This window comes from Macaca nemestrina, chromosome 11 (genome assembly GCF_043159975.1).
Source record: "Macaca nemestrina isolate mMacNem1 chromosome 11, mMacNem.hap1, whole genome shotgun sequence".
Lineage (NCBI taxonomy): Eukaryota > Metazoa > Chordata > Mammalia > Primates > Cercopithecidae > Macaca > Macaca nemestrina.
Genome location: NC_092135.1, coordinates 49,167,815 through 49,190,405, shown reverse-complemented (window position 1 = coordinate 49,190,405; position 22,591 = coordinate 49,167,815). Strand labels below are relative to the sequence as shown.

General features: G+C 40.6%; 1 protein-coding gene across 1 annotated transcript; it reads left to right on the top strand.

Moving 5' to 3' along the window:
- Window positions 1–1,516: 1,516 nt before the first annotated feature.
- Window positions 1,517–22,465, top strand: LOC105492669 (N-myc and STAT interactor). Its single transcript, XM_011759913.3, has 8 exons — window positions 1,517–1,833; window positions 8,622–8,708; window positions 9,531–9,626; window positions 12,810–12,972; window positions 16,245–16,351; window positions 16,439–16,625; window positions 20,715–20,821; window positions 21,636–22,465. The coding sequence occupies exons 2-8, from the start codon at window positions 8,628–8,630 to the stop codon at window positions 21,816–21,818; spliced, it is 924 nt and encodes a 307-aa protein (XP_011758215.1). The 5' UTR covers window positions 1,517–1,833; window positions 8,622–8,627; the 3' UTR covers window positions 21,819–22,465.
- Window positions 22,466–22,591: the final 126 nt, after the last annotated feature.

Below are 22,591 nucleotides of genomic sequence, written 5' to 3'. Positions count from 1 at the left end.
GCTCACAAAACAAAGTCTGTTTGGTGGTCTCTTCACACGGACCCATGAGACAGTCCTGTCCTTTCGTATCTTCTTATAAAAAATAAAAATAAAAGAAGAAATGAGGTTCAACTAAATAAACTTGGAACTTCATATTCCCTCTAAAATTTCAAGGTAAAACCAAAGTAATTCTTTCCCAAGTTGCAGCAGATGGAGTTTTTGTATTTTCTTTCTTTTTTTTTTTTTGATGGAGTCTTGCTCTGTCGCCCAGGCTGGAGTGCAGTGGCGTGATCTCACCGCAAGCTCTGCCTCCCGGGTTCACGCCATTCTCCTGCCTCAGCCTCCTGAGTAGCTGCGGCTACAGGCACCTGCCACCACGCCCGGCTAATTTTTTGTATTTTTGGTAGAGACGGGGGTTCACCGTATTAGCCAGGATGGTCTCGATCTCCTGACCTTGTGATCCGCCAGTCTCCGCCTCCCAAAGTGCTGGGATTACAGGCGTGAGCCACCGCGCCCGGCCGAATTTTTGTATTTTCTAACTGGTATGATAAGCCCAAAGAAGTCTAGTTTTTTTACATAGAAATGCCACTTTACAGGAGGCTGAGGTAATGGGATCACTTGGGGACAGAGCTCAAGATCAGCCTAGGAAACACAGTTAGATACCTGCCTGCAGCCCCCAAATTAAAAGTACAAAAAAATCTGGGTGCGGTCGTGAATTCCTGTAATCCCAGCTACTTGGGAGTGGAAGTGGGAGGACTGCTCTGAGCTCGGGAGTTTGAGACTGGGCAACAGAGCAAGACTTATCTCAAAAAAAAAAAAAAAAAAAAAGGAAAAAGAAATGTCACCACTTTAAACTGGTTCCCATCTTTTTGATATACAGAAAATTCGCTTTTGTTAATCTGTTAGTTTAGACAACTATATCAGTTATTATATGTGACTAGGAAGCATGATAACCTAGAATTTATGCCTTGAAATCGTTTTGATTCATTTTCTTTCCACATCTGTATTTATCAGCAGGGGCAGCTGTGGGGTGGTTCCTTGTGTGGGATTAAGAGACACTGCAGTTCTTGAAATAAAGCAGATGTTTGAATTTTCAAAGGAAAAGTTCACACCTAGTGAAGGATTTATTTACAAGCTCCACAACAAAACAAGAGATTTTAAGAAAACTTTCAAGGGACACGGGTCATAGAAACCAACAGGAACACCACAGCTTTCCCAACTTCATGGCCCGGGGGATGTTACCAAAGACACAGAAACGCCGATCTTGTGCTGGCTGTAAAAATTTATAAACTAGTGCTACAATGACTAAGAAATTACAAGAGTTACAATCTGAAGAGCGATTCCTGCTTTGACTTTGTTTGGTTTCTATCCACTTTTCCTACATGCCTTGTAAAATACATGCAAAAACTGGTTTTAGAAAACATTCCCTAAAATTAGTGTGTACAGAAACTTCAGGGATACTTCTGCTTTTCTCCGCAAAACCACCCCTTTTTAAAAATCGAAAGTGAAATTAGTTCTAACTTTTTTTTTTTCTGTTAGTGACTCATCATCATGGGAGACACCAGATTTAGTATTTGAGCAGTGGTTAAGCGCTAAAGAAAAATCGCCGTTAAAGCAGTTTTCTTTTTCACTTTTTCCTTTCGCAGGGACCTGAGCTGTTCCTGCGAGGCCCACCTCCTCAGAACTACACCCCAGTTCTCCCGAGGCGCTACTGCAGGAGGCAGCACCAGTTACGACAGCCCGGCCCTTCCCCTCCCAGTGCCTCCGGGGGTTCCGGCGTCCCGGGCGCTGCTGTTTTCCGGGAAGAGCGGGCGCGCTGGGCCTCGGCGAGCTGCGCTCGGCGGGCGGACGCGGGTGAGTGGGGAGTCCGTTTCCCGGCTGCCACTCCCGCCGCTGGCATTCCCGGGCTGGAGAGCGGGGGTGGAAAGGGAGGCGGGGGACCTCAGCGCCGACGGGAGTGGGACAGCGCCAGGGTTGAGATCCTGCTCCCGGGAGCTTCCCGCAGGCGGGTTGCAGAGGCCACGCCGCCTTCGAGGGGGCGCACCTGCTCCTGGGCCCGCTGTGTAGTCTCTGGGCCGTCAGGGCTTCGAGCCCTGTCACTTGTTTGCTTTGCTTCATTCAGGAAATTGAAACATAAAGTTATTTGTGTTTCCTCGCTGTTTTCTCGAAGTTTCTCTAGAGAGAGTTCTTCGGAAAATGGATTTCTTTTTTTTTCTTTTTTTTTTTTTTTGAGACGGAGTTTCACTCTTGTTGCCCAGGCTGGAGTGCAATGGCGCGATCTCAGCTCACAGCAACCTCCGCTTCCTCAGCTCAAGTGATTCTCCTGCCTCAGCCTCCCAAGTAGCTAGGATTACAGGAAAATGGATTTCTTAAGAAAACGGTTCTTGGCAGGGGCAGTGTTGTGCGTTCATGGCTGGCATTTCAGAATAGGCAAGGTTTTTCTTGAAGGAGACATCCTAAGGAGAATACTATGTTTCCAGTCTGTACAACAGGCAGGCGCTCTATTGCCTTTCTTTCTTTTTGCTGCCGGGCATGCATATAGGAAGATTCGATTCTACACGGCCTGGCACCGCAGTGATATGACTATACTTAGGGAAATACGGTGATGGTGATTTGTATTAGTTTTTTTTTTTTTTATTCGCTGCCATAACAAATTACATGGATTTAGTGGCTTAAACACATAGGAACGCGCGCGCGCACACATACATACACACACTCTCACACACACAATTTACTATCTTAGGATTCCGTAGCAGTCCTACCGAGGTCTCACTGGGTTAAAATCAAAGTGTTGGCAGGGTTGCCTTCCTTTCTGGAAGCTCTTGGGGTGAATCCCCTTTCCATCTTCCGGAGGTCACCTACCTCATTTGGCTCAGTAGCCCTTCCTCCATCTGCAGGGCCAGCAACTTTGCACCTCTGAGAGTTCTGGGTTCACATCGCACTCTTGACTCTCTTCTGTCTTCCGCTTTCACTTTTAAGTATCTTCATGATTACAGTGGGCCCCCACAGGTAATCCAGGATTCTCTCCATATTTAAAAGCAAGCTGATTAGCAACCTTAATTCAATCTGCAGCCTTCATTCGCATTTGCAATGTAAACAAACGTAATCACAGATTCTTGGGATTAGGATGTGGACATCTTTGAGGGAGCCATTGTTTTGCCTACTACATGATTGCATAAAAGGAATGACCATACATCCCACTCATGCGTAGAGCAAAAGTATCCAGACGGTAAAGATGCCAAAAGCGTTCTTGGGGTGTTAGACAGTAGGCCATTTATGCTGAGAACCTTTATTACAGGCTCTTAGGAAGATTGGCATTGTCACAATAATAAAGATAAAAAGCAACTAAATAACATTGCAGTTTGTGTCTTCTGAAATGTAAGGAGGACTTCATATGCACTTGACGTCCTGAGTCCAACAAATACTGAAGATCCCACATAATTATCTAAATTGAGTGTTTTCAGTGTGTAAGCTTATACTGAGAAAGTGCTCTGAAGGTCTGCAGGGAGGAGTAGACATGGTCCCAGCCCTCAACATCTTTACTGACGTGTCATGGAAAATGACACAGGTACACACATAATTAAAGTGCCACAAAAGAGACAAAGGAGGCGGAGTAACATCCTTTAGGGGAATCAGAAAAGGCTTTGGGAACTTGGGGAAAATTTGGAATGGACCTTGAAGAAGAGTAAGATTTCATTAGATGGAGATTAAGGTTAGGAGAGGAGGAAGGATGTGACAGTTTGAGGGACAGAGGAAAGAAAAGGAACTATGCACGTGTTCAGTGTGGTTAGGGAACTGGGTTGAGGAATTGACTAAATAAGACTGGAAAGTGAGTTGGAGTTAGAATGCAGCAGACCATGGCTGACCATTAGGAAGATTTTGCAGTTGATACAATAGCGATATATATGTATGCTCTGTGTGTGTGTGTATGTGTCAGAGATAGAGAGAGACGTGGTTTAAATATATATATGTATATATGTGTGTGTATATATATGTGTGTGTGTATATATATATATCGTCTCAAACCATCTCAAACTTACAGAAAAGTTGCAAGTACAGTAAAACAACTTTTCCTTTTCCTAAATTATTTAAGAATAAATTTCCAATCTGGTGACCTATCATCTTTCATTATATAATTGAGTATATATTTCCTACAAAAAAGATGTGCTCCAACGTAACCACAATACCGTCATGAAAATCAGGAATGTGGAGTGCTACCTTACTACAGTTTAATAATCAGATCCAATGTGAATTTCACCAGTTGTCCTGATAATGTCTTGGATAGTGTAGGGGTCAAGGGAAAACTTCCTCTTTGCTCTCTGAAGGGCAAAGGCAGATTAAATAGGAGAAATGGCATACACATTTATTAATGTGCACAGGGGAAAAAATCACATAGTGATTGTACTGCACAATGGGGTACAGATGGTTATATTCCCTACTTTTTAGGGGAAAGGGGGATGGGGAATCGTGGATGATTATAGGGGGTTAGTAAATGATTTCTAAGGGAATTCAAGGGAATCGAAGAACACACAATGGCCTTGTACAAAGCCTGTTGGGCTTGCAGAGCAGACAGTGGTTGTAACACGTATCTGTCCAGGTTTGTTGACAGACTTCAGTCTTCTTTCTGTGATATGAATTCAGAATAAAAACTCAGGGAAGGGACTAGAGGTAATTGTTCTGTTTTCTGTCAGGTCCCACAATTAGGCAGATAAGAAAACATCAGGCCGGGCGCGGTGGCTCAAGCCTGTAATCCCAGCACTTTGGGAGGCCGAGACGGGCGGATCACGAGGTCAGGAGATCGAGACCATCCTGGCTAACACGGTGAAACCCCGTCTCTACTAAAAAATACAAAAAATTAGCCGGGCGCGGTGGTGGGCGCCTGTAGTCCCAGCTACTCGGGAGGCTGAGGCCGGAGAATGGCGTGAACCCGGGAGGCGGAGCTTGCAGTGAGCTGAGATCCGGCCACTGCACTCCAGCCCGGGCGACAGAGCGAGACTCTGTCTCAAAAAAAAAAAAAAAAAAAAAAAAAAAAAAGAAAACATCAGTGTACCTTCATGCTGTGCTTTGGGAGAGACAGAGGAGGAGGGGGAGGTCAGAGAGACCTTGAGCCATCTTCAGTTCAGGATGTCAAAGTGCCATACTTCAGGGTATCAGTGTCTGAGCCCCAATGATAGCAAAAGGATCCAGTTGAGGATCATGCTTTCTATTTAGTTGTGATGTCTCTTTAGTCTTCTTCAGTGTGAACATTTCTTAGTCTTTCCTTGGCCTTCTGAACTTGAAACTTTTGAAGAGAACAGGGCAGTTGTATTGTAGAACCCCTCAATTTGAGTTTGTCTGATGTTTCTTCATGCTTAGATTCAGATTATGCATCTTCGGCAGGACTATCGTCGAAGTTACATTGTGTTCTCAGTGCACCTTGTAATATGTTTCGTTATTTTGATTTATTCCATCATTTACTTTGATTATCTCGTTATGTTGATGTCTGCCAGACTTCTCCAGTATAAAGTTACTCTTTTCTTCTTTGGAATTAATAAACATTTTGTGGGGAACTATTTTGAAGGTAACTAAAAATTCCTTTCTTCACCAACATTTCTAATTTATCTGGACTCAGTTTTTTACTTTAATCAATAGATTTAATCATTACTACCATTCTCTATTTTAATCTTTAATTTATCCCCAGATTTGGCCACTGAAAACCATCTCAAGGTGGATTCTGTGTCCTTCCAACATGTCATCATTCTTTAAGCATTTCCTTACTTTTTGGCATCATAAGATGTCCCAGGCTCATCTTGCAGTTTTTCCGTCCTGGTTTTGGGATCAACCATTTCTCTAAAGAGTCCTGGTTCCTTTTAGTGGAGAATAATATTAGAAACCAAAGTCTGGGTGCTGAGTGTGCTCATTGCTCATTGGGGTTGTATCTACTCTCCCAGGCCTTCTCAACAGACAGAACTAGGGTATATACATATTTGTATATATCCAAAATACACAGATAGGCATTTCTTTTTTTTTTTTTTTTCCTGAGACGGAGACTCACTCTGTTGCCCAGGCTGGAGTGCCGTGGCTCAATCTCAGCTCACTACAACCTCCAGCTCCAGGGTTCAAGTGATTCTCCTGCCTCAGCCTCCCAAGTAGCTAGGATTACAGGCATGTGCCACCACACCCAGGTAATCACACACAGGCATTTATTTCATTCTATCTATCTATCTATCTATCTATCTATCTATCTATCTATCTATCTCATCAATCAGAAACCACAGCCATAGGATTACATTGAAATCTAGTTCCAATCAACAGTATTTATTCTCGTTTTCTCCCTTTCCATATTTATAATTATCTTCTCAATGGTGAAAAACTTGGCTCCTATTATCTGTATGTACCTTTGGCCACTGGAGGTCTTTCAGTTGGCTCCCCATGTCCCTTTCACATACTCCCATCATATTGTATGTGTCTGTGCATGTGTTTTAGTGCTTTTTACTTTTCTAGCTCTACAAGATATTCCAGGCTTATTTTGTATATTTTATGCCCCAGACCCAGAATCAGCCATTGCTCCAATGAGCCCTGGTTTCTTATATTGAAGAATATTATTAGAAACCAAGATCTGGGTGTTATGCGACTCTCCTCTTTTTTTTTTTTTTGACACTCTTCTAACTAAACTGAGACATGGCTAAGTATTTGCTAGTCTTCTATTTTATTTTTAAGGAGGAATAGATGTCTTTTATTTCTCTTTCAAGAATATTGAGAATTTAGCCACTTGAAATCTTGGAAAATTATATTGCAGACTGTTTATTAATGTGTATCTAAAAACATAGAATCATGATATCCTTTGTCCCATTTTTGATCCGGGAGTTTTTCATCTCAGTAATTTCATATGTAGGCAAGAGTTCTTAAATTTTTTGTACCATGGATTCCTTTGCCAGCTTGGCAAATCCTATGGGCCTTTCTCCAAAAAAAAAAAAAAAAAAAAAAAAAAAAATTTGGTGGGGGCAGGCATGGTGGCCTATCCCAGCATTTTGGGAGTCCAAGGGGGGCGGATTTTTTGAGCCCAGAAGTTCGAGACCAGTCTAGGCAACTTGGCGAAAACCCATCTCTACAAAAAATACAAAAATTAGCTGGGCATGGTGGCGCACACCTGTAGTCCCAACTACTTGGGGGACTGAGGTGGGAGGATCACTTGAGCTTGGGATGTTGAGGCTGCAGTGAGCATGTTCGTGCCCTACTGCACTCCAGCCTGGGCAACAAAGTGAGACCCTATCTAAAAAAAAAAAAAAAACAAAATATTAAATGCATAAAATAAAATACTTAGAATTACAAAGGAAATCAATTGTATTGAAATATGGCTGGGATTATGGGCACCTGCCACCACGCCCAGTTAATTCTTTTTTGTATTTTTAGTAGAGATGGGGTTTCACCATGTTGGTCAGGCTGGTCTCAAACTCTTGATCTCATGATCCACCTGCTTTGGCATCCCAAAGTGCTGGGATTACAGTCGTGAACCACTGCGCCTGGCCAGAAATCAATTGTATTAAAATATGGTTATCAGACTATTTTAAAAGCAAATGTTTGATATAGTGATATATATCAATGTATTACAATGTATTACAAGACCTAGTGTTGAGCTTAGTAACTAATGTAGAAGCAACATTAGACACAAACTATTTTAGCATATCTGCAACAATATTCTATGAAACTATCTGTGCTTTCTACTGGTGACTATCACAGGTGCTGTGAATACTACTATAGTTTGTTACAATATTCATAATTGAAGAGAATGCTAAGCTTCAATTAGAGGTTATTAGAAATAAACATGTAATTTCTTCCCAATCCATGTTTATGGACCCAGCAGGAGAGTTAGTGAAAGCTCCAGGTAAGAACACCTGTGTAGAGAAAGCATATGTTGGAGGCCTCTTGACTTTGACTTTGTTTATATTTGGGGAGAACAATAGGGAGAATTAAATATTTTAATCAAAACCTTTGAAAAATGTTGGAAAACCAAAATAGTATTCTTTTAAAATGGAGCATGATATTATGATTGGAATATGAACTACAAAGGAACATTAATGTTCATTAGTTTCTGTATATTATTTTGTTGAAAAGCAAAGGATTTTTAGAATCTTTTTACATATTATAGATGTGAAAGTTATTTGAAATAGTGGCCAGGTGTGGTGGTGACTCACACCTGTAATCCCAACACTTTGGGAGGCTGAGGGGGGCGCATCACTTGAAGACAAGAGTTCAAGACCAGCCTGACAAACATGGTGAAACCCCATCTCTACTAAAAATACAAAAATTAGCTGGGCATGGTGGCAGGTAGCTGTAATCCCAGCTACTTGGGAGGCTGAGGCAGGAGAATCTCTTGAACCTGGGAGGCAGAGATTGCAGTGAGCCGAGATCAGACTATTGCCTTCCAGCCTGAGTGACAGAGTGAGACTCTGTCTCAAAAAAAAAAAAAAAAAAAGGAGTTATTGAAATACAGACTTTGTTTGGATATAAGCCATATGAGAATAAAGCCTTTGATGATAGGAAAAAAGATATAGCAAAGAAGAGAGATGTTTCTTCCATAAAAGGGTAAAAGTTGTTATTTCTTTGTTCTGAAATTTGTATATATATGCTATGCTTACAATATTTATTTTTTATAATGTTAGGGAATCATGGAAGCTGATAAAGACAACACACAACAAGTTCTTAAGGAGCATGGGCCACATGAATTTATAAAAGATGAACAAAATAAGGTAAAAAGGAAATTACTGGGTATTATTAAAAATTAATTTATATCTATTAGTTTTGCAGTAAGGCATGTTTTGTATGTCTTTGTCCAACATTACCTTGAATTTGGGAGGCTGTTAGGCTTTAAAAAATTTTTTAACTTCCATTATGTTATTTAAGTCTTACAAGAAGTGTCGTATTTTTATTCTTTCTCATATAAGGCTTACAACACTAGCTGCTTTCTCACTCACACCCTCATTTCTTGGATTTGCATCAACAAGTTAAGAGCACAGTTAGCAAGTATCTCATTAGACCCCAAGAGGGAACAGAGGCCAGGTAGATTAAACTACTTCCCCAAGGTCATATGTCTGGCTTGTTAAGGCAGCTGTGTACTATGGGATACTATGGGAATCACAGATAATTAAAAACACCACCACCACCACCAACAACAACAAACTGCCCCAGAATATGTCCGCTATTACAGTGCAATTTAAAAGTCTTATCGTGGTCACAAATAGCTAAGAAAGGAGTTGATGCAGCACTGAAGTAATATTCAGAAGATCTGATCTCAATCTTTGCCTTACTATACAAATTTCTGTGACTTTGGCCTAGTGTAAAAGGTGGTTTCCTGATTTATATGATGGAGATAGTACTAGTTGGCAATGTTAGAATGGACAGGTGATGATGTAAAATATTCAACAAATGCATTATGCACATAGTCATATTTATTCTGAGACTGTCTAATGTCTTTCTTTGCTCAGGATGAGAGAAATTTATAGTCTTTAGTTCATTCAGAAAAATGAGTTTGGGGCTATTTACTTTCTTTGGTACCGTTTGATATTTTTAAGGAACTAATTGATGAAATGACAAAGGAAAATATTCAACTAAAGAAGGAGATCCAAAAGCTCGAAACGGAGTTACAAGAGGCTACCAGAGAATTCCAGGTACTCTCTTAATTATTTTATACACTACATTTTTGATGGACGCATGGTTTTTGGAAAAAGCATTTTAATTATATAAAATTCATTTTTAAAACCTTATCATCCATGGCACCACCATTTGTAATAGTTCAAAATGGAAAACAACCCAATGATTCCTTCATAATAGATGAGTTAGTGAAGTGGGGTATAGTCATATGATAGAAAACTACACAGCAATGAGAACGAACAGATCATAACGACATGCAGCAACACAAATGAGTTTCATAAACACAATGTTAACACAAAAAAGACAGATGAGGGCGTACCATATGCTTCCCTTTAAATTAAGCAAAAGCAGGATGTTCGAAGTTAAAACAGTGGTTACTTTTGGAAGCAGGTAAGACCCGGAAGGGGACCCAAGGGAGTTTCTGGAGTGTTGTCATGTTCTGCCTGTCATCTGTGTGCCAATCACATATGTGTTAGCTTTGTAAAATTGCATCTTGCTGTACTTATGATACATGCATTTTTCTATTATTTATACACTTTAATAAATTTACCAAAGCAAACATTAATAAAATTTACCAAAAAAAGATGATCATTAGCAAATCACTGTTGGATCAAATTCTGGCTTTTCTCACTGAGTTCTTTTATTATTATTCTCATCCAAGGTGTTTTGCTAATTTAAATGAGTTTCACAGTTTAAAAAATTGGACATATATTAATCCTCACTATTTAAATTCTCTCCTAAATTTTCCTGTATTTTAAATATACATAATTTTCACCCATTTTTTTCTTAACAACTCAGATTGTTAAAAAATTAAAGCATTCAGGCTGGGCGTGGTGGCTCATGTCTATAATCCCAGCACTTTGGGAGGCTGAGGCGAGTGGATCATGGGGTCAGGAGTTCAAGACCAGCCTGACCAAGATGGTGAAACCCCGTCTCTACCAAAAATACAAAAAAAAAAAAAAAAATTAGCAGGGCATGGTGGCGGGTGCCTGTATCCCAGCTACTTGGGAGGCTGAGGCAGAGAATTGCTTGAACCTGGGAGGCGGAGGTTGCGGTGAGTTGAGATTGCGCCACTGTGCTCCAGCCTGGGTGACAGAGCGAGACTCCGCCTAAAAAAAAAAAAAAAAATTAAAACATTGACTCTTTTTGTTTCTGAAGTGGGAGATAGGACATTGAATATCAGGAAGTGAGGTTTTCTGTGTTTATGAGATGGGTGACTTTGCAGAAGACTCTGTTAAGATTCTGGTTACGGCCGGGCGCGGTGGCTCAAGCCTGTAATCCCAGCACTTTGGGAGGCCGAGGCGGGTGGATCACGAGGTCAGGAGATCGAGACTATCCTGGCTAACACGGTGAAACCCCGTCTCTACTAAAAATACAAAAAAATTAGCCGGGCGTGGTAGCGGGCGCCTGTAGTCCCAGCTACTTGGGAGGCTGAGTCGGGAGAATGACTGGAGCTAGAATCATGCAGTCTTACAACCCAGAGAGCCTTTAGAAACCAGCCAGCCTTAGTCCACCCACTTTGCAGGGGACCGAACCCATGATCAGAGAGCTGAAGTGAATTTGCTCTGTCACAGTGTGGTCAGAAATAGAATCAAGCTTTCTCACTCTAATTTCAGAAAGGCCTTGGTTCCTCAGCATATGCTGGGTATTTCTGCATTATTGGGTAACAGTCTGCCTTTTCTCAGACATTGTAGATTGTTTTGATGTCAGCCTTACCGTAATCAGAAGTTCCACTGGAGTTATGTGTACAGGCAAAGAATAAATGTAAGATTAAATCGAATGACTCACTGAATATTTCTCATCTCTGTCATTTTCAGCATGTAAAATAACCATGGGAAATAGAAATGCAAGTACCTAGCTCATTTGTGCTTTTATGTGTGGTTATACAAATCTGTTAATCCCAATAATTCTAAGCGGCTAAGTATAACGACCTACCTTTATCTTTCAGGTTACAATTTTTTTGTTTGTTTGTTTGTTTGTTTGTTTTTGAGACAGAGTTTTGTTCTTGTTGCTCAGGCTGGAGTGCAATGGTGCGATCTCGGTTCACTACAACATCTGCCTCCCTGGTTCAAGTGATTCTCCTGCCTCAGCCTCCTGAATAGCCGGGATTACAGGCGGTTGCCACCACGCCTAGCTAACTTTTGTATTTTTATTAGAGACGGGTTTTACCATGTTGGCCAGGCTGGTCTCCAACTCCTGACCTCAGGTGATCTGCCTGCTTCGGCCTCCCAAAGTGCTGGGATTACGAGTGTGAGCCACCTGCCCAGCCTCAGCTTACAATTTTTGTTGATACTGTCCCTTCTCGTTTTTTATGAACCTAAGTTGTGGTAATGGTTAAAAAGTTGATGGGCAGGTGTTGGGGAAGGTGGAATTTGTAAATTTGATAAATTTAACATCATCTAATTCTAGGCCAGGTGTGGTGGCTCACGCCTGTAATCCCAGAACTTTGGGAGGCCAAGGCAGGTGGATCATGAGGTGAAGAGATTGAGACCATCCTGGCCAACATGGTGAAACCCTGTCTTTACTGAAAATACAAAATACGAAAATTAGCTGGGTGTGGTAGCGCATGCCTGTAGTTCCAGCTACTTGGGAGACTGAGGCAGGAAAATTGCTTGAACCAGGGAGATGGAGGTTGCAGTGAACCGAGATCACACCACTGTACTCCAGCCTGGCAACAGAGTGAGACTTTGTCTCTAAATAAATAAATAAATAAAGTTACCTAATTCTGGAGTCTTTCTTTTTGGATGAAATTATCTGGATTTGAAATACCATATTATACCCAACACTATATTTCATACTTTGCAGCAAAATTAAACATGCTATCTAATGACTTCCTTTTGAAATAGTCTGTTATTGACACTTGTTTAAAAATTCCTTATTTACATGAATGATGTAGGCTTTAGAATTGAACACCGTACAATATTGACAGTTTAAACATTGATTAGAAAAAAGTGAGAGGATTATGTATTTTTAATTTCATCTGTGAAATGATATTAAAAGATCAGCATTTGATTACTTTACTGAGTACTTACATGGGAAAAAGCAATTACTAAAGATGTTAAGTAAGACCATACTCAATATTCTATAAGGTTCTAAAATCAGTGGGGAATGAATTATTGGTTGACCAAATTACATTATCATTGGAAGAACTTAAGTTATTTCTTGTCTTGATTTTAATCAAACATTTTCATTTGGATTAGATTAAAGAGGATATTCCTGAAACAAAGATGAAATTCTTATCAGTTGAAACTCCTGAGAATGACAGCCAGTTGTCAAATATCTCCTGTTCATTTCAAGTGAGCTCGAAAGTTCCTTATGAGCTACAAAAGGGACAAGCACTTATCACCTTTGAAAAAGAAGAAGGTATGACTAATGTTAAAAAATATGACGATGTTATTTGGAAAGCACTTTCATAGACATTTAGCTATTACTTCGCTAATATTACTTTGCTTATATTATTTCTTATCCTCATAGTGACATTCGGAGGCAGGTATGATTATTCCCATTTTACAGATGAGAAAACTGACTCTGAGACAAGTGCCTTGAATATGATCTCTTATTCAGAAAGCCATGACTGTGGGACTTAAATCCAGGTGTTATGATGATGTCCAATACCAGCCTCTTTCTACTCCACATGCTACCTCCAAATAATGATAGTAATATATCAAGGTAGTAGAGCTTGTACAGTTCTCAGAAACATTATCACATCTTTTTTTTTTTTTTTTTTTTGAGACGGAGTCTCGCTGTGTTGCCCAGGCTGGAGTGCAGTGGCCGGATCTCAGCTCACTGCAACCTCCGCCTCCCAGGTTCACGCCATTCTCCTGCCTCAGCCTCCCGAGTAGCTGGGACTACAGGCGCCCCTCACCTCGCCCGGCTAGTTTTTTGTATTTTTTAGTAGAGACAGGGTTTCACCGTGTTAGCCAGGCTGGTCTCGATCTCCTGACCTCGTGATCCGCCCGTCTTGGCCTCCCAAAGTGCTGGGATTACAGGCTTGAGCCACCGCACCTGGCCACATTATCACATCTTATATTCACACAATTCCATAAATATAGGAGGATAGGATAGTTATTATTGTGTACTTTAAATATAGACATGCCAGAGCCCAGAAAACAGATTCTGAGGATGTTTAAGTGATTTACCTAAGGGCACATAGCCGACGAATGGAAAGAGCCTGGGAGTTAGAGATTTGGGATGAGACCTGATGTTTGCTAAGTCTGCCATGGTGAGGGTCCCTAGTCAGAGCTGGGGGTTCCTGAATGGGGAGGATCTGGCTTTGAGTGCCAGCCTTGTCCCTTCCTAGAAGCATGATTTGGGATGGGTTCTTTATAAACCTCAGCGTTTTATACAGGTGCTTCATGGTAGTTCCTACTTCATGAGGCTGCTTTGAGTATTAAATGAGAAATGTTGATAAAATACTTCACACAATGTCGGACACTTAATACAAACTTAATGAATGGTAGTTGTTATTATTGCTACATGTTAGGACTTTTTCAGATAAGGAAACAGAAACTTAAAGAAGATAAGTAACTTGGTTAAAGTCTTTACAGTTAATTGCAGAGCTGAGAGCCAAACCCTGAGAGTCCATGTACTTCCACTGGGCCAATATTTCTCTCGGTAGGCCACCAGCCCAGGCCTTTGTTCTTTTATTAAGTTATGTGGTGAGGGACCAGATGTTGTTCCCAGCCCTTCCAGTGCTCATTTTCTGACAGTCTATAACCCATGTTTCCTGACAACTGGTGCACCACTGTAGCCTGAAAATAAATGTCCAGCAGGTCAGTATCTGCATGTAGAAGACATACATCACCAGTGTGTTTTCCTTCACCCTGGAGCTACTGCTACAGGTAGAAGAGGAGTTCAGGACTCATATTGGTGACTGTCCCTGGTAAACGGGATATAACTAAAAGATAGATATAAATGAGGATTTGGGAGGCAGGGTTTCTGCACAGCAATTTCCTGGGAATGTTGGAAATGGAATTCTCTAAAGAAGCACCTACATCATTGCTTCTACCCTTGACGAGGCTCTGAGCTCCCAATCTCCTGGGACAGCAATAGGTTTGAAACACAATTAAGTAGGAGTTGGCTCTTGATTGTCAGAGTCACAAAAGTTGAAACACAAGAGGTCCCTCTCAGCTGCATCAGATCACCAGATGTTGGGGGTTTGCGGAGGAGTGGGAGGGAAAGAGGATCATCTGAGTATTACTCATTGATATTTTCTGTTACTGTCTGTTGTCATTAGCAAAAAAACACAAAAACACAAAATAACAAAAAACCATCATCCAAGTTATAGAGTCATATTTTGGTACATTGAGTTGAATTCCCACATGGCCAAAGCCCTGCCTTCTGGCCCTTTTTTTCTCTTCCTCCAGCTGTGATGTGGTGCCGTCTGGTCTGGTTGTCATAAACACATATGAGATTTTATAAGACAGAGAGTGAATGTCACTTATTTTCATGATACATTGGAATAGCAGTCCCAAATATCAACAAGTGAAGTGTTATAAACTCATGCCACACAATTAAAAATAAATGCCCACTCACATTTTTAATTGACATAGAGTTGCTTTTTGGAGTGCTAGTGACTTTTAGCATTTTACTAAACTGCTCCCATTTGCATAGGTAAATTAGACTTGACGGCTTTGTGATCAATATAGCAGGACTATCAACTTTTTAAAGAATGATTTCAAGAGTATTTTTGCAAAAGTGAAATTCATCATTAAGTATGACAGAAAAAAAGACTCACCCTTTGATATTCCAGCCTATGTAGTCTTTAACATGTAATCTTTGAGGAGACAAAGAAAATGAATATATATTGCTCTAATGCTTGTAACATGAAGGAGTAACAAATGATAAGGTTAAGTAAAATCAAGACTAATTGTACAAATGACACTTAGCCATGAAAGTTTTCCCAGCTTACTGAACATGGGAGAATTTCTGGCTGTGCATTAATGTACTAGAGGAATCCTCTGGTAATGGTTAACAGTGGAAGGAAGGGTATGTGGCTGAGCTGAAGTAATATATGAATTCTGGAAGATCGTTAGGCTTATCTCTTAAGAGATAAAAGATTCATCTTATGAGGTGAATCTAGAACTTGAGAACTTCTACATTGTGATTTTGCTGATGTACTTTGACATTAATATATTCTACTTTGGAACCAAGAGCAGTGACTCATGCCTGTAATCTCAGTACTTTGGGAGTCTGCTGTGGGAGGATCACTTGAGTCCAAGAGTTCCAGGGCAGCCTGGGCAACAAAGTGAGACCTCGTCTCTACAAAAAGTTTAAAAAGTTAGCTAGGCGTGGTGGCATGTATCTGTAATCCTAGCTATTCTGGAAGCTGAGGTGGGAGGATCTCTTGAGCCCAGGAGTTTGAAGTTACAGTGGGCTATGATTACACCACTGCATTCCAGCCTCAGTGACAGTGTGAGATCCGGTCCCCCTTCTCCCTGACCCCCCAAAATATATATTCTATTTTGGTGGCAAGACCATTATCACTTGGAACCACCCCCTGCCAAATTTTTTAAATTAGACTCTTTAATATTAAAGAAAATTAAAAATATTCAGGATAATTTGTTCTTAAACCAAAAGCATAACAATTCTTAAAATATTGGAAATTAATACTTCCTTCCCGAATTATTTTTCAGTTGCCCAAAATGTGGTAAGCATGAGTAAACATCAGGTGCGGATAAAAGATGTAAATCTGGAGATTACGGCCAAGCCTGTCCCATTAAACTCAGGAGTCAGATTCCAGGTAACAGGATGATTAAAATTTTTTGGATTTCTGTTCATCATAGGCACTTCTCTTATCCATATTTCTGAACATCAAATCATTTTCCAGGTTTATGTAGAAGTTTCTAAAATGAAAATCAATGTTACTGAAATTCCTGACACACTGCCTGAAGATCAGATGAGAGACAAACTAGAGCTGAGCTTTTGTAAGTCCCGAAATGGAGGTGGAGAGGTGGACCACGTGGACTATGACAGACAGTCCGGGAGTGCCGTCATCACGTTCGTGGAGACTGGAGGTACTCAAGGGTGTAGAAGGTTAACAGACGCTCTGCCATTTCAGTCATGTTCTGTTGTTTCTGAAAGTATTCCTATTCTACTTCTTTTATTTGGAATGTATTAGCATGATAATTGGGGATTTAAAAAAATCTTGGCCGGGCGCGGTGGCTCAAGCCTGTAATCCCAGCACTTTGGGAGGCCGAGACGGGTGGATCACGAGGTCGGGAGATCGAGACCATCCTGGCTAACACGGTGAAACCCCGTCTCTACTAAAAAAAAATACAAAAAAACTAGCCGGGCGAGGTGGCGGGCGCCTGTAGTCCCAGCTACTCGGGAGGCTGAGGCAGGAGAATGGCCTGAACCCGGGAGGCGGAGCTTGCAGTGAGCTGAGATCCGGCCACTGCACTCCAGCCTGGGCGACAGAGCGAGACTCCGTCTCAAAAAAAAAAAAAAAAAAAAAAAAATCTTATAAAATAGTAGAGTGTAGGAAATTATTTCTAGGGACAGTGCTAGGAACAATAATATTGCTGCAGATAGGCAGGGTGCGGTGGCTCACCCTGTAATCCCAACACTTTGGGAGACCGAGGCAGGCAGATCACTTGAGGTCAGGAATTCGACACCAGCTTGTCCAACATGGCGAAACCCCATCTCAACTAAAACGACAAAAATGAGCTGGGCATGGTGGCAGGTGCCAGTAATTCCAGCTACTCGGGAGGCTGAGGCAGGGAGAATCGCTTGAACCCGGGAGGTGGAGGTTGCAGTGAGCCAAGATAGCCAGGCATAGTGGTGCATGCCTGTGGTCCCAGCTACTCAGGAGGCTGAAGAGGGAGGATTACTTGAGCCCAGGAGGTCGAGGCTGCAGTGACCTGTGATTGCACCACTGCATTACAGCCTGGGAGACAGAGTGAGACACTGTCTCAAAAAACAAAATTAAAAAAGAAAATTGATGGATTAGATTTTTTCATGACAAAGTAATACATGCTTTTTTAAAGAGGGTGAAATAATACAGAACACACATTTAGTAAAAATGAGACATTTCAGCCGGGCCCAGTGGCTCATGCCTGTAATCCCAGCACTTTGGGAGGCCGAGGCAGGCAGATCATGAGGTCAGGAGTTTGAGACCAGCCTGACTAACATGGTGAAACCCCATCTCTACTAAAAATACAAAAAAATTAGCCGGTGTGGTGGCGCTCGCCTGTAATCCCAGCTACTTGGGTGGCTGAGGCAGGAGAACAGCTTGAACCCGGGAGGTGGAGGTTGCAGTGAACTGAGATTGCACCATTGCACTCCAGCTTGGGTGACAGAGTGAGACTCCGTCTCAAAAAAAAAAAAAAAAAAAAAAAGAGAGAGACATTTTCTCAAACTTCCCTTTCTCCTACTATTTAGTTCGTTATGGTTATTTCGGTGTCTTTCCAGGTCTTTCTTTGGACACATTAAAACAATATCAATATGCTTTTTTTTTTTTTTTTTGTGAGACTGTCGCCCAGGCTAGAGTGCAGTGGTACTATCGGAGCTCACTGCAACGTCCGCTTCCCTGGTTCAAGCAATTCTCCCACCTCAGCCTCCCGAGTAGCTGCAATTACAAGTGCATGCCACCATGCCTGACTAATTTTTGTATTTTTGGTAGAGACGGGGTTTCACCATGTTGGTCAGTCTGGTGTCAAACTCCTGACTTCAAGTGATACACCCGCCTTGGCTTCCCAAAGTGCTAAGATTACAAACGTGAACCACTGCTCCCGGCCCAATGTGCATTTTTGACCTGAGCTTTTGGATGATGTTTAGGACATCCTGGTGGGATGTGTTAGGGAGAGCTACAAAAGGAAGGGGTCTTGAGGGCTACCATAATATGTTGTCTTGAAAATTAACAGTAACTTGGTGGAAATTTCCATAGTCAAGCATCCAGATTTTAATTTGCCAAATTCCTATATTCATTTAGCCTATTTGCTGTTAGTTTGTCTTATCCTGGATTTTAAAAAATCTGACCAGGCGCAGTGGCTCACGCCTGTAATCCCAGCACTTTGGGAGGCTGAGGCGGGTGGATCCCTTGAGGCCAGGAGTTCAAGACCAGTCTGGCCAACATCGTGAGACCCCGTCTCCACTAAAAATACAAAAATTAGCCGATGTGCTGTCCCACCCCTATAGTCCCAACTACTTGGGGGGCTGAGGCAGGAGAATTGCTTGAACCTGAGGGGCAGAGGTTGCAGAGAGCCGAGATTGCATCACTGCACTCCAGTCTGGGTGACAGAGCGAGACTCGGTCTCAAAAAAAAAAAAACCAAATAAAATAAAATAAAATAAAATAAACTAGAATGCAATTTATAACTCTACTGTGAGAGATAGTACTAGCTATGGAACCTGTGTCCATCTGGGGATGCTCTCCTAGAGGTTACATCTAGCCAGACGGGGAAGAATACTTTTGCAGGTTATAGGTGATCCTATAGGTAACTATTAAAGGATATGAAGGTATTCTGGAGATAAATATTCCAGATACTTCATAAACTGTGTCTTACTGACTCATCACAATAATCTACAGGGTAGTTACTGTAATTATGCTTATTTTACAGAAAAGGAAACTGAGACTTTAAGAAGTCAAGCAACATGTCCAAGGCCACATAGCTCATAAGTAGCAGAGCTAGGACTGAAGCTGGACTATTTGACTCAGGACCTGTACTCTTTTTTTTTTTTTTTTTAAACTGTGATAAAATATATATAACATAAAATTTACCATTTTAACAATTTTTAAATATACAATTCAAAGGTACTAAGTACATTCACAATGTTGTACAGCCATCACCACTATCCATCTCTAGAACTTTTTAATCACCCCAAACTGAAACTCTGTACCCATTTAACAATAATTCTCCATTACTTCTTCTTCTAGCCCCTGGTAACCACCATTCTACTTTCTGTTGCTATGAATTTGCCTATTCTAGGTACCTCACTCGAGTGGAATTATACAATATTTGTCCGTTTCATGTCTGTCTTATTTTGGTTAGCATAATGTTATCAGGGTCCATCCATGTTGTGGTAGGTATCAGAATTTCATCCTTTTTAAAGGCTGAATAATATTCTCCGTGTGTGTGTGTGTATGTGTGTGTGTGTGTATTTTATATATCCATTTTGTTTATCTATTCATCTGTTGGTGGACACTTGGGTTACTTCCACCTTTTGCCTATTGGCCTATTGTGAAAAATACTGCTCTGAGCATTAATGAGCAAGTATCTGCCCGAGTCCCTGCTTTCAGTTATTTCGGGTATATACCCTGAAGTTGAATTGCTGGATCATATCATGTTCTATTTTTAATATTTTGGGGAACTGTCATACTGTTTTCTACAGTGGCTGTACCATTTTACATTCCTACCAGCAATGCCTCAGGGTTGCAATTTCTCCATATCCTCGCCAATAAGGGCCTATACTCTTAATCATCGCACCGTATTGCTGATTGATCCAAGGTAGATGAGTGAGAAGAGTCATAAAAAAGATGGTTGGATATTCCTAAGAACTGTTTCTGTTACACGTTACAGTCTTGATACACATCCTTTCATCCCTCTAGGAGACAAAAATACTGCTAAAAAATAGACTATTCTTTGTGTTGTAGAAAACTGATGAATTTTTATTTCCTTTCAGCTTTTCTAGATGACATTCAGTCCCCTCCCTGCTTTGGTTAACATCATTACTTAAGTTTATTGAATATATTGAAAAAAATATTTTTTTAATAGTATTCTAATCATAGTTTTCACTTATAGCTTTTGAGAAACTGGGAAACATTCCAGTCTTGTTAGATGAGTGGGTTACTTTCTGCAAAAAACTATCGTATTTTTTGTAGCTCAAAGTAGATCTGTCTGAGGACATTGCAACCCTTTGTGCATTGATTGACTGCAGTGAATAATTCAAGATGGAATGAAGCCTTTAAACCTCATTATTGTTTGGTCTTGTAGTTTTCAAAATTATGTACTGTGAAGTCTTCAAAGTGGGTTTTAGAATTTCTTAAAAATTAATCTTTTAACTCAGTATTTACTGTAATAGTGCTCTTTTTGAAGGAAGTTTTAACTTTGGTTAAAAATGTTTGTGATATAAAAGAGACAAGTATTGTTTTTGCTTTGCTTTTAGTTGCTGACAAGATTTTGAAAAAGAAAGAATATCCTCTTTATATAAATCAAACCTGCCATAGAGTTACTGTTTCTCCATACACAGAAATACACTTGAGAAAGTATCAGGTAAAGTCATCTCTTTTCTCTCATTTTGAGAACTTACTGCCCAAACCCACCCTACAAAAAATAAAGTTGTTGTGAGTCTGTTACTATATGAATCTTATCAATGAGGGATAGCCAAATGGTTTCTTTACTTCATTTTTGCTTAGTGCAAAATGAGTTTGTCTTTTGAAGGAGTGTTTTAATGCAAAACTGTACTTTAGTATACAATTTAAAAAACTGGAATTACTCAGATAATGGCACAATTTTTATTTTTGTACATGGAGACATAGCTGCATTTCTCTCATGTGTCTACTGTCAGTGAGCATGAGAAAGAATTCCTGCCTACTTCCTCTGAACTCAGTATCTTTATCCCAGACCTGCTGCCTTTTCCTCTTCCTTCTCAGGTATCCAATGGTACCACCATCTACCTAGTCCACTGACTTAAAAGCTAGAACTCACTTAACTCTTCAGTTTGCTTCACCTCCAACATTCATTTGGTCACTAAATCTTGCCAGCTCCGCTTCTGACTACCTCTTTACCTGGTCCTTCTGTTCCCAGAGCATCCCTCCTTTCCTCTATGTTCCATAATGCCACCAGAGTTCTTTTTCTAAAACTGTCCCCAGAGCTTCCCCCCTTTCCTCTATGTTCCATAATGCCATCAGAGTTCTCTTTCTAAAACTCAGATCTGACTTGGATATTCTCTTGCTTGGAAAATCTTCCTAAGATTTCTTGTCTCTTCTAAGATAAAGTAAAAAATATTAAGCAGATTATGAATGTAAAGTTTTGTAATTCAAAGCTCTCAGAAATCTTTCTATTTATCATTGTTTTTCCTACTTAGATATTTTCAGGAACATCTAAGAGGACAGTGCTTCTGACAGGAATGGAAGGCATTCAAATGGATGAAGAAATTGTGGAGGATTTAATTAACATTCACTTTCAACGGGCAAAGAATGGAGGTGGAGAAGTAGATGTGGTCAAGTGTTCTCTAGATCAACCTCACATAGCATACTTTGAAGAATAGACTTAACAGAATCATGAAAACTATAGCTTTTTAACGCAGATTACTGTAAATGTTTGACAAAAATAAATATGCTTTTCCTTAAAAAAATGAAAACTTTAATTTTTATCATCCATTTATTTTTAGATACAAAACTTATTTCCATGTGTCTGAATCTTCATTGTTTCAAATGGTGCTTGCTACATGTTTTCAATTACAATAAATGCACTGTAATAAAAGGTTTTGTTTATAGATTATGTGTATTGGTGCCATGTCTGCTGAAATCAACCTTAAGTGATTCAGATGTCCCCTGCTAGTGCTGGCTTATCCTGTTATGGTCTTGTGGGCCAATTCAGTTGTGGCCCCATGCCCACCAATATGCAGACTTGACTCTTAACATTTTCCAAAACAAAGGCAGTTACATTCAGCAGTTTGTGATTCCTGTAAACTCAACTGAAGATTCGAAGGACTCCAAGAGCAACAATTTTCCACTGTGTGTAGTGTTTCACTCCACAACTCTAAAGCTTCTCAGAGCTGAGCATGGTCTTTTTCTTGAATTTTTGTTCACGCAAGTGCCATGTGTCCCTTGATTCCTTCCAAGCCATCCCCTCTCCAAATAGAGCTCGTAAAGGACTAGCTTTTTCTTTCTTTTGCACTTACAATGGAAACAGTTGGTATAAGAGTTTGAAAACCTTGGCATGGAGAGAGAGGTAAATACAAAGTTAGTGACTCATCACTCATCATGCTCGATGCTGGGGAATGCCTGGAGGTAAAAACACAGTAACTGCCCTCCAAGG